The sequence below is a fragment of the Nannobrachium achirus genome, assembly GCF_963921795.1.
Source record: "Nannobrachium achirus genome assembly, chromosome: 21".
In the NCBI taxonomy this organism is placed as follows: domain Eukaryota; kingdom Metazoa; phylum Chordata; class Actinopteri; order Myctophiformes; family Myctophidae; genus Nannobrachium; species Nannobrachium achirus.
Window position 1 is genome coordinate 57988383 of NC_137828.1, and position 12695 is coordinate 58001077.

Consider the following 12695-nt stretch of genomic DNA (forward strand, 5'->3'; position numbering starts at 1 on the left):
AAGGGATTAAAATGTTATGCGTTCAAGTGCTGTTCCTCTCTGCTTCCATGGAATACCTACTGCTACTTTTTTCGGAGTTGCTCGTTTGCTTTGAACGGCAACGTTTCAAACGGAGTGCCATGGAGACGACCGAGGCGTCCAAACAAGTAGGATAAACTTAATTTGTCGTTTCTTGACGTTTGATGGGATGGCGCAGCAGGTTAATTTAGGCTACAGTGTTGAGCAAGGGAGGACAGAGGAAGAGTATCTTATGCCTGCCTCTCTCTGTATGTTTGCACAGTGAGTGCAGATCCTCGCGATGCAACGAGTGCATGCACAGATTGCACACACGACACACACACACACACACACACACACACACACACACACACACACACACACACACACACACACACACACACCACACGCGCGCGCGCACGCACGCACGCACACACACACACACACACACACACACACACACACAGGAGCCATGTGTTCACAGCGCATCATTGTTTTGCCTCTGTTCTGTGTCCTCTGAACATGATTGAACGGTCAAGCGATGACTTTACTGTTGAAGCAGTCGAACGCAGGCAAACTGTACACTTTGTTGTCTTTCTGTGACGGCGTGTTGTCCGTACATGTCTGTATAAAAGGTTCACACTGGACAGTCCCTCCCTCTGGCCACATCACTGACTCGGCTCCACCCACCTCACCTGCTCCCACTCACTCACACCTGAACTCATTTCAGTAATTACCTGCTGGCTATAAAATGCCTGAGTTCCTCATTTAGTTCAGCAGCAGTATAGAGACAAACACCTTCCTTGAGCCCTGGCCTGGACCTGCACCATACAATGTTATGCGTAATTGAGTGAGTTTGCTTCTGATTGTATGTTTTATGGTTACTTGTAAATGTGATCTTCACCTGTGCCTTGGAGTTGAACTGTAGAGAATGGGAATTCAGTAATTTGCACAATGACCTAGAGAAGTACCCATTCTTATCTTTGTTAAATGTATTCACTGCTGAAATGTTGTATGTTGTTGAATACCTTAGTTTTCTGATGATGATGGATTATGATGTTTATTAATGATGATGAATTATATTATTGAAAGTATGTTGTTAATGTAATTATTGTATTTATCTTTTCTGTGTAGAAATAAAAACCATAACTAAATGGACACCACTCTCTTCAATGGCTTTCTAGCCGAAGCCCCATGGCAGTATTGAAACCCTCACCAGCCCTGAACCCTAGTCTTCCCCTCCTTTTATATATGGTCCTTCGACGCCGAGAAGTCTAACATTGTCATGGCGGAAGAGCAAGACATCTGGTGGGCTCTCCTAGAGAACAACAAAAGGATGCAGGAGAACAACAAAAGGGTGCTGGAGAACTACGACAGAATGCTGCAGAGCTACAGCGACATGCAGCACCTATTCTCCTCCCAGCAGTCCAGGCCTCCAAAGGCCTCTTCTGTAAAGTCTCCTCCGCCTCCTGCAGCCAAGCGTCCTGCCCCTCCAGCCTCCTTGCATCCAGCGCCCAGTGCCACTCCGCCTCCTCGACAGGCTCCTGTGCCCAAGACTCCGCCTCCTCGTCAGGCTCCTGTGCCCAAGACTCCGCCTCCTCGACAGGCTCCTGTGCCCAAGACTCCGCCTCCTCGTCAGGCTCCTGTGCCCAAGACTCCGCCTCCTCGTCAGGCTCCTGTGCCCAAGACTCCCCCTCCTCCTCAGGCTCCTGTGCCCAAGACTCCGCCTCCTCGTCAGGCTCCTCTGCCCAAGACTCCGCCTCCTCGTCAGGCTCCTGTGCCCAAGACTCCGCCTCCTCGTCAGGCTCCTGTGCCCAAGACTCCGCCTCCTCCTCAGGCTCCTGTGCCCAAGACTCCGCCTCCTCCTCAGGCTCCTGTGTCCAAGACTCCGCCTCCTCCTCAGGCTCCTGTGCCCAAGACTCCGCCTCCTCCTCAGGCTCCTGCGCCCAAGACTCCGCCTCCTCCTCAGGCTCCTGCGCCCAAGACTCCGCCTCCTCCTCAGGCTCCTGCGCCCAAGACTCCGCCTCCTCCTCAGGCTCCTGCGCCCAAGACTCCGCCTCCTCCTCAGGCTCCTGCGCCCAAGACTCCGCCTCCGCCTCAGGCTCCTGCTCCCAAGACTCCGCCTCAGGCTCCTGCGCCCAAGACTCCGCCTCCTCCTCAGGCTCCTGCGCCCAAGACTCCGCCTCCTCCTCAGGCTCCTGCGCCCAAGACTCCGCCTCCGCCTCAGGCTCCTGCTCCCAAGACTCCGCCTCCGCCTCAGGCTCCTGCGCCCAAGCCTCCGCCTCCTCCCAAGCCTGCTGCTTCCTCGTCCCCGGCGCCCCGGGCTCCTCCTGCTGCTTCCTCGCCGCTAGCACCCAGGGCTCCTCTTCCTGCAGTAAGGTCTCCTCCCCATCCTGCAGCCAGGTCACCTCCAGCCGCTAAGCTTTCCCCTCCTCCGTCGCCTCCAGCCTCCAGACCCCCACCTCCAGCCAAACCGCCACCTGAGCCCCCCCCAGTACCCATCTGTTCCTCATGGGGCGGCCATATGACCAGTGTGACCTTTTTAGTTTTAAATCTTGCAGATTTGGGGCGGCTGTATAAAAGGTTCACACTGGACAGTCCCTCCCTCTGGCCACATCACTGACTCGGCTCCACCCACCTCACCTGCTCCCACTCACTCACACCTGAACTCATTTCAGTAATTACCTGCTGGCTATAAAATGCCTGAGTTCCTCATTTAGTTCAGCAGCAGTATAGAGACAAACACCTTCCTTGAGCCCTGGCCTGGACCTGCACCATACAATGTTATGCGTAATTGAGTGAGTTTGCTTCTGATTGTATGTTTTATGGTTACTTGTAAATGTGATCTTCACCTGTGCCTTGGAGTTGAACTGTAGAGAATGGGAATTCAGTAATTTGCACAATGACCTAGAGAAGTACCCATTCTTATCTTTGTTAAATGTATTCACTGCTGAAATGTTGTATGTTGTTGAATACCTTAGTTTTCTGATGATGATGGATTATGATGTTTATTAATGATGATGAATTATATTATTGAAAGTATGTTGTTAATGTAATTATTGTATTTATCTTTTCTGTGTAGAAATAAAAACCATAACTAAATGGACACCACTCTCTTCAATGGCTTTCTAGCCGAAGCCCCATGGCAGTATTGAAACCCTCACCAGCCCTGAACCCTAGTCTTCCCCTCCTTTTATATATGTCCATTTTGCAAGCAGTGAGTGAGCGACCCCGCTTCCCCTCCTTTGTTTTGGAGCCCAGTGTGCGCAACTGCGCATGTACAGGCTGAGGCAGTGCTGCAGCTGTATTTCTCCGTACTAATCAACAGAGACAGACTGCTATGATATTAAGATTTTTTAATTTAGTGCCTACAAAAAAGTAGCGAGTAACGAGGTGTCAATTTTAATGTAGTGGAGTAAAAGTACGATTTTTTCCTTTTAAATGTAACGGAGTAAAAGTAAAAGTTCAGGGTTGAAAAAATATAAATAAAAGTACAAATTCTCAAAATTTGTACTTAAGTACAGTAACGAAGTACTTGTACTTCGTTACTTTACAACACATCATCTACAAGCTCACAGCGCGGCACTCGGTGCCGTGCTGTGAGCTTGTATATCTGCTATTTTTCAATAGTTAAAGCATTCAATAATTCTAGGCCTAAATTAAGCAGCAGTCCACGAGAAAAACAATAACGACACATAAAGTACTGTATGTAGTTTTAAAAATGTTGCCAAGTCAACTGTTCCTAAAAGATAATCACTAGTAATTATCTTCATACTTTATCATTAGCTACTGCAGAGAAAATGTTGTTTCTCAGTGGAATCACACTGCCCTATATTGGACACATTGATATATTGTATCTAGATGGGAACACGTGTGTGTGTGTGTGTGTGTGTGTGTGTGTTTGTGTGTGTTTACCTGGTGGTTCCAGTGATGAAGATGATGGTGAGAACGAACCAGAAGAGGTAACTGAACACAAACACCTTCATCATGTCCAGATAGGACCTGTAAAGCACGTACACACACACACACACACACACACACACACACACACACACACACACACACACACACACACACACACACACACACACACACTTCAATCATTAATTTATGTCCACATAAGAGATACAGTACAAGGACACAAATATTAAAAGGTGCTGTAAATAATGTACAGTCAGCAAATCCTGGACAAATATCCAATTACCACCTACCAATCAAAGGTTCTCACTTCTTACTGTGGTCATTATTTCTTGAATCAACATGGAAAGACATTAACCAAAGGCAGACAGACAGACAGACAGACAGACAGACAGACAGACAGATAGACAGACAGACAGACCTGCAGCGTATGAAGTCAGGAGCGTGGTCCAAATGGAGCTGGCTGATTGGCTCAGAGGCCTGTCCATCATCTTGATGCAACTCATTGTTGTCTCCCGCCAGGAGTCGAACCGACAACTGCTGCTCCTCCTCGAACACCTGGAGCTGTAAGGAGGCCGCTAGCAGCAGCACAAAGTCATCTGGAATACAATGAAATATATATCCTTATTGTTGTTATTGTTATTGTTATTATTATTAACCCATTCAGAACGGGTACACATTATTGTGTATCATTATTTTATGCTTTAACTATTGAAAAATAGCAGATATACAAGCTCACAGCGCGGCACCGAGTGCCGCGCTCCGAGCTTGTAGATCTGCTATTTTTGAAAAAAATCGTGAAATTTAGAATTTTGACCCGATTCTATAAGTGTCTTTTGAATCCTTCTAAGATTTTTTGAAAACCCTACGTTTCTATGTCAGCAATCTGATTAGCCATCGTCAAAGAAAAGGTCCTTTTCACTTAAATGGAGCTCAGTTAGTCTGTTCTTGAGAGACTACTATGTCAGTGGTTCTCAAACCTTTTCATGTGGACCCCCCAAAATGATATTTATTTGGCCACGGACACCCATCTCAAAATATCTAGTTCCAGCAGGGACCCCCCAGAAGCAAAATTTGAGTTGCAAACGTTCACTTTGAAAATACATATATTCAAAGATTTGCACACATTTTCACGACTTAAAAAAAAAATAGCAGATCTACAACTTGCAGCGCGGCACTTGGTGCTGTGATGCGAGCTTGTATATCTGCTATTTTTCTATAGTTAAAGCATTCAATAATTCTAGGCCTAAATTAATGTTATTGTTGTCATTATTACAGTTCTTACAGAGCAGGAACAGAGCATTGGGCGGCGTCAGGTGATCCGGGAGGAACAACCATTTGATCACATTAGAATCCCACCCTGAACGTCTCCATGGATACTCTGTAAACACACACACACACACACACACACACACACACACACACACACACACACACACACACACACACACACACACACACACACACACACACACACACACACACACACACACACCAGTGGCGTCAGTTCAGAAAAAGCTAAGGTATGGCAACATGACTGGTGTCTTGCGCGCGTGCAAGACACCAGTCATGTTGCCTTACCTTAGCAACAGGCATGATATATTTATTTTAAGAAGAAATACATATAATATATAATTATATGTACCTATAATATAATTATAATACCTTGTTAAAGTGACCATCTTATATATACATTCCTCTAAGAGCCGCATCCCACTTCACGCCCCCTTTACATCGACTTCAACTCATAGGTAGTCGTCTAGGACGTAAGGAGTACCGCCCCTAACCCTATGCCGTCCGCTCATTCGCTAAGCACGAGAGAGAGGAGGCAACAGGGGAGGGGGTGCGGGCAAGCGAGAGAGAGAGAGAGTGACATTTGACACCACTGTGTTTGCATGTGCCTGCTGCAGAGAAATAGCAGAGGCTTAACAGTCACTTCTCTCCAGTGCGTCCGGCGGTCAAATATGTCCAACCGGAAACGTGCGCTGCGGCACAATAGTTCCGCCACAATAGTTCCCCCCCCCCCCCCCCCCCCCCCCCTTTTTTTTTTTTTTTTTTTTTTAGCGGGCGTGGACTCTAGATGTGAGCGGGCCGAAGGCCCGCGAACCTCTAGTTTTGTTAAATTTTGCATTTGTAGTTATGTTACTGTAATTTACCAACATATTAACCCACATAGATAGACAAAGAGACATTCATGGATTCATATTTAGAACTAACTTTTATCTTCCCCCCCCCCCCTGGACCCAGGGTATGGCAGCTGCATACCCCTGCCATACCCAATTGACACCCCTGACACACAAACACACACACACACACTGTTAAACATAGTTTTCAGTAAAGTTGAATGATCCTATAAAAAAAAAAAAACGCTGCAGATGAAGATCAGAGAAACCACGCTGATGCGTGTACATGCGTGTATGTGTGTGTGTGTGTGTGTGTGTGTGCGTGCGTGCGTGCGTGCGTGCGTGCGTGCGTGCGTGCGTGCGCGCGTGCGTGCGTGCGTGCGTGTGTGTGTGTGTGTGCGTGTGTGCGTGTGTGCGTGTACCTGCACAGCTGGCGGGAGGCAGCCCTACACAGAGCACGTACTGGAAACACAACACCCCTGACAGGAAGTAGCAGTATTTGGGCCATATGAGGGCGACACGCTTCCTGTAGCGCCGCGATAGGACGGCGATGAGACCGAAGGCGTGGCCGACGGCAAACAGATCCATCCGCTGACCAATCACATTCACCGCTAGGAGGAAACAAGTCTAGAACAGAAACACACATTCAGTGAACAATACATTTGTAATACAAAATTATTTGTAGGGTTAAAAATTGGGGGGAAAAAATGCTGTCCAGCATAGAAATACCAAAGTGTGTGCGTGTGCATGTGTGTGTGTGTGTGTGTGTGTGTGTGTGTGTGTGTGTGTGTGTGTGTGTGTGTGTGTGTGTGTGAGTGTGTGAGTGGGTGCGTTTGTGTGGGTGGGTGGGTGGGTGGGTGCGTGCTTGCTCACCTCAAGACCAAACTTGTAAAAAAAGTAGTTGGCAAAATATTTGGCACAGCTTAAAAATCCGTCGTCAAGGTGTTGTCGGGTGATGTCACAGAACAGCGTCCTGGTGACGGGGGGAGGTATGTTGCCACGGAGACGGTACAGTTCCTGGTGTCTGTAGATCGTCACCTCGAAGGCTAGCAGCGCTAACATCATCAGGTTGTACTGTACAAACACATTAGCACAATGCGAACACCACCATTCATTACTGTAGTACTGTACTGTAGTAACTGTGAGGATCCCCTATCACGCACATTTTTGTGTGATAGGAACTTAGGGAGGGGTCATTTTTTATTGAGGGGTACAACTGGAGAAAATGTATAAGCCCTGATATAAAATGCCATGACCCTCCCCAATTGGGGGAAAAATCAATGACCCTCCCTAAGCATTAAACAAAAAAAGATTGACCCTCCCCCACAACATGACATTTACCTAGGGGTGGGCGATATGGCGATAATTATCGTCTCGGCGATACAGCTTTGCCACGATAGGCCATTTCAGAATATCGTTTCTCTCGTGATACAAACAGTCATTTAGAAAAGGCTCTGGATATACAGCGAGTGCACGTTCCATGAGTCGCAGCTCTATTGCTGAATTTATACTTCTATAGTACGGTGGTGTAATTCGCCAAAAAGAACAGATCTACAAGCTATAACGTGTCGCGGCTCAACGTGTCATATAGTTTGAGGATCTGTCCCCTGCTTTCACGGCCCCTCCCCCGTGCAGCACGCAGACAGGCTACAGAGTGTCTACAGCACTGACTGAGTTGTGATTGTGTGCAGGAGCACGGCACAGTGGTCCACGATTTAGTTTCACTTTCACGGGACTTAAAGCAGTGATGCAGCTTGGCCTGCATTCTTTGAAGCATATTTTTCATAATGGATGCATTAAACTACTTATCCGTCCTGCTATCGCTATCAGCCATCTCACTGCTTGCAAAGCTGAACTGTGCTGGAGTCTCATCCATAGCTGTGTGTTCTGGCAGTATTGATGAGATGATTTAGATCACCTTGTAAATCCATGCTTCTGTTTTTATTAACTATAAACAAGTAGCTATTTGCTGCTATTTGTAAAGTGCTTATGTTTTCACCATTGATGCATGCGTGTGTCGTCGCGAATCGCGGTGAAATCGTCGCGTCTATTTTGCGTCTATTACATAATTGGCTTAGTTATAAAAACCATGCCATTATTGTTAGTAGAAAAGCGAAAAGCTAGGATGATAATGAGTGAGTAATTCTCTAAAAATAAAGCTTGTATCATAACAAACCTCCTGACTTTGGTTGGTCATAAGGTAATTTGTTTTCCCTCAAGTTTCAATGGTAAGGCATGGGTTGTTGTCAACCTGTGGGTCGAGACCCCCAGAGAGGTCCCGCCAAATTGTTTTGAATATAGCCGATCTACAAGCTCACAACACTCAAAAAACATTTCAAGGGAACCCATAAAACATTTCTGGGACCCATTTGAATGACCTGAACCATCATCACACCAACTAGTAAATATTTTGAGGTAAAAAATGATAATTGTTTAATCAAAAATCTGAATGTTATCATTAAAAAAAAACATAGATTAGGCTATCTATCTTTCTATCTGCAGCATAAAAATGAATAGATTATCTATAGAATATCTGTGTGGGTCTAATAAACCAACCATAAGGTAATTTTTTTTCCCTTAAGTTTCAATGGTAAGGCATGGGTTGTTGTCAACCTGTGGGTCGAGACCCCCAGAGAGGTCCCGCCAAATTGTTTTGAATATAGCTGATCTACAAGCTCACAACACTCAAAAAACATTTTAAGGGAACCCATAAAACATTTCTGGGACCCATTTGAATGACCTGAACCATCATCACACCAACTAGTAAATATTTTGAGGTAAAAAATGATAATTGTTTAATCAAAAATCTGAATGTTATCATTAAAAAAATCATAGATTAGGCTATATATCTTTCTATCTGCAGCATACAAATGAATAGATTATCTATAGAATATATGTGTGGGTCTAATAATCATAATAAACCTAAAAACTCGCATAAAACAGTATCGTGATAATATCGTGTATCGTGATACTGCATGAAGCATATCGTGATAATGCTTTTATCCAGTATCGCCCACCCCTACATTTACCACAGTAAAATTATGCCTAAAACCTAAACGTATAGTTATTCCTAACCAGTGGCGAGGTCAGAGCAGAGAAGCAAGTTCTGGGTGGGCACTGCTAAATTTCGTTTTTTTTTTTTTTTTTTTTATGTAAATTATTAGGGTTTTTTAGGGTTAAAAACGGGTGCGGGCAGCAGCAGCAATGAACAATAATGAATAGGCTAATATAATGCATTGAGATCCCAGCTGCACTTCATCTCAAAAACACATTTCCTAATATAAACGAACACACCCTTTAATTAAATGCGCATTTTCAACGAGCGATCGTTAACCTAACGTTACATGAATAGTTGCCTGGTAGTGTTACCAGACTATTTTTAATTAAAAATTGCATGACCCTCCCTTGAATTCAAAGTGAAATCAGCAGACCCTCCCTGGGACTGAAATTAAAATGGCATGACCCTCCCCTATTTTCTCCAGGGGGTGCTGCTGTTCATAAAAAACGATTGCTCCCTTAATTCTTTTTTTTTTTTACATTAACCCCTTGAACCCTAGCATTCCTATTCGCAGGTGAACATTCGGTGAAAATAGCAGATCTAGCGTGCCACAGTGTCAGCTTGTAGGCTATTTTTGGCGAAGAGAATTGCTGTAGAGGGAAAAAAGACCGGAACCAAGTACAGAGCCAAAGGTCAGGTTCAAGTATTGAGGGTTTCATTGGTTAGAAATCTGAAAATACACATGAACGTGAATCCAACATATTAATATAAAATATATCTATGAATCTATCTATGAAATCTATGAAAATGTTTAATCCGCAACAAAATGTTATACAATAATGTAGTGGGTGTCCCTGTTTCATCTCTCTGTCAGATAAGGGGTCCTTCGCCTGAAAAAACTTTGAAGACCCCTGCTTTAAGACCAGGGGTGTACTGCCGGTGGAGCCAACCATTAGTCAGAAGGTGCACGTACCCAGATGCTTCTAACTCAGGGGTTCCCAAACTTTTTTTGTCTCAGGGTACCCCATAATTTTTTTTTAAATCCGAGGCACCCGTACATTATAATTTTCACTCCCAGCACCTTATATTTATAGCATGTTGTTGTTGTCGGGTGGAAACCTTGTATGTCCAAAACCGTTCGTTTTGTATTTATCATCTATAAAATGTACTAAACTAGTGAAAACAGCAGATCTACAAGCACACAACGCCTCGCATCGCGTTGTGTGCACCCTGGGGTGCCACTTTGAAAACCCCTGTTCTACCTCACTTATCAAGTGCGACAATTCACTACTGGTGGCTATAAGCTGCCGTCACATGTCCTGTCTGGAGCAGTCAAAAGACTTGGATAACAGTGGCTGATTCATGAACTATTTCAATTACATAGCTGACATCTGCAAGGTAAAATGCATATGACAACACTTAAGTGTCCCCAGTAAGCAAGTAAATAGAATACAATTTGATATACAGTATATGGTGGTATAATAAAATAGGCCTACAACGATACATATCAAAGAGGATATGTCAATCGGCTAATGTGCGTGCAAGATGGCGCTCCACTAGCTAAAGAATTAGTACATCCCTGGACATTACTGTCTGTTATCTGTTGTGTGTGTGTGTGTGTGTGTGTGTGTTAGGGTTGTTCGATTAATCGATTTTTAATCGAAACCCGGGTTTTTTCCTTTGGACGATTTAAAAAAAGAAGAAATCGTAAAATCGATTTTCACTTTAATTAGGGTAATTCTTACTCATTGGAGCCTTGCACGGGGCAAAAAGTTCACAGCCCGGTCCTCCTAAAGCAGGACGACAAGGTCTGACACCAAATTAATACCTACTTTCTCTCTGATGTGTCATTTCTTTGATGCGCGTGCAGCGCAAGTCAAACGGGGCAGAGCTCACCACAGCACTGCATGCGCTCACTCGCGCTGGTACAGTAGCCTACATGCAGGCAGCAAACAGAACAAAAAGCTGCTGAGCTGGCACACTTAGGTCTACTTGTTGTTGTAGTTTGAAAGAAGCTTATTAATTCTGTGTTACCCATCCACTGTCTGTCTGTAGTCTACTCCTACTGTCCCTGTCACTGTGTTAATTTTGTGTCGGGAAGCGAAGCGCTTCGCCTCCGTGCATGAGCAGTGCAGGGGCGGCCTTAGCAATTTTTTCACCCGTTTCACCAGCCTCCAAGAGCTGGCTTGTTTTGGCTGTTTTGTCACTCACTATTGATAATGAAACACTAAGGACGCTAAGGACGCTAAGTTCATGTGATTGTTGCGCAACTAAAGTTATTATTATTAATACCCTTATTGTTTTATTGCATTTTGCTATTTGGCTATATAAAAAAAATATAAAAAATTAAACAATAATGAAAAAAAATATCATTTCCTTGCATTTTTTAAATGAAAACAAAATAGTTGAAACAATGTATTATTCTTTTAACAAAAAAATCGAAATCGAAATCGAAAATCGAGATTTCAGAGAAAATAATCGAGATTTTATTTTTTGGCCATATCGAACAACCCTAGTGTGTGTGTGTGTGTGTGTGTGTGTGTGTGTGTGTGTGTGTGTGTGTGTGTGTGTGTGTGTGTGTGCGTGTGACGTGCATGCGTGTGTGTTACCCTAAGGTAGTCCAGCAGTTTTCCATCAGTCTTGCGAAGCCCCACCCACTGGACGGGGTCAACCGGCCCAGAGTATAAAACAGACCTGCCCATTTCTGAACTGGAGTTGACTGGCTACAGACAGACAGACAGACAGACAGACAGACAGACAGACAGACAGGTTGATCCAATGATGTATTCTTCTTTAAATGTATAAAAACGTGGCTATTAACATATGAAATGAAAACCAGTGTTGATTTTGTCGACTAAAATTATGATGAAAAATGTTTGTCGACTGCGTTTTTTTCACTGACGAAAACTAAATAAAAACTAAGCTGTGATGACTAAAACTAAGACTAAATATATTCACAATTTCGTCAACAAAATAAAAACTAGACTAAAATGTTGGGGAGCGACTAGTGTTTGGTTGCTCTCAGGTGTTGCGTGCTGAAAATAGCAGATCTACAAGCTCACAACGCGTCACGTTGTGAGCTTGTAGATCGGCTATTTTCAGCACACAACCAAGTGTAAAATCAGTCATTACAATGCCATCAAGGCCTGCCAAAATACATTTTTGTTGACTAAATCAACTGTAGATTTAGTCGCCATAAAATCGTATGATATTTAGTCGACTAAAATTAGACTGAAACTAAAACCTTTCAGGTGACTAAATTATGACTAAAACTAAATGACATTTTATTCAAAAGACTATGACTAAAACCAAATCAAAATTTGCTGTCAAAAACAACACTGATGAAAACATCATTAACATGTAATTAATATACAGATACAGGTCAATTGCATATTGGTGTGAGTCTCACCAGTGAACAGTTGGTGGCGTAGTTTCCCGGTTGGAAGGATTTGAGCTGGTAGATCATTTTACACACCGCCAACACACACGTCCACACAGTACACACGCTGGACGCCAGGGGGCGCCACTTCCTGCATGGCAGCGCTACGGCCCAGCACACCACGAACACACAGTTTAACACACACACCTGTAACACACACAGTTTAGCACACACTTGTAAATACACGCAAACAGTTTCACGTACACGTGTGTGTGTGTGT

The 12695-nt window shown here is 44.2% G+C and overlaps 1 protein-coding gene across 1 annotated transcript in view; it reads right to left on the reverse strand.

Annotated features, from left to right (window-relative positions):
• Positions 1–12695, reverse strand: part of LOC308306803 (piezo-type mechanosensitive ion channel component 2-like) — a gene marked incomplete at its 3' end in the record, with an annotated part of 84290 nt that overhangs the window by 53320 nt on the left and 18275 nt on the right. The window contains exons 17-23 of the mRNA XM_080751845.1: positions 12446–12622; positions 11646–11759; positions 6912–7112; positions 6461–6665; positions 5201–5296; positions 4337–4514; positions 3913–3999 (exon numbers count right to left, since the gene is read on the reverse strand). Of these exons, the coding sequence (XP_080607971.1) occupies positions 3913–3999; positions 4337–4514; positions 5201–5296; positions 6461–6665; positions 6912–7112; positions 11646–11759; positions 12446–12622 (1058 nt within the window). The remainder of the gene's footprint in view (positions 1–3912; positions 4000–4336; positions 4515–5200; positions 5297–6460; positions 6666–6911; positions 7113–11645; positions 11760–12445; positions 12623–12695) is intronic.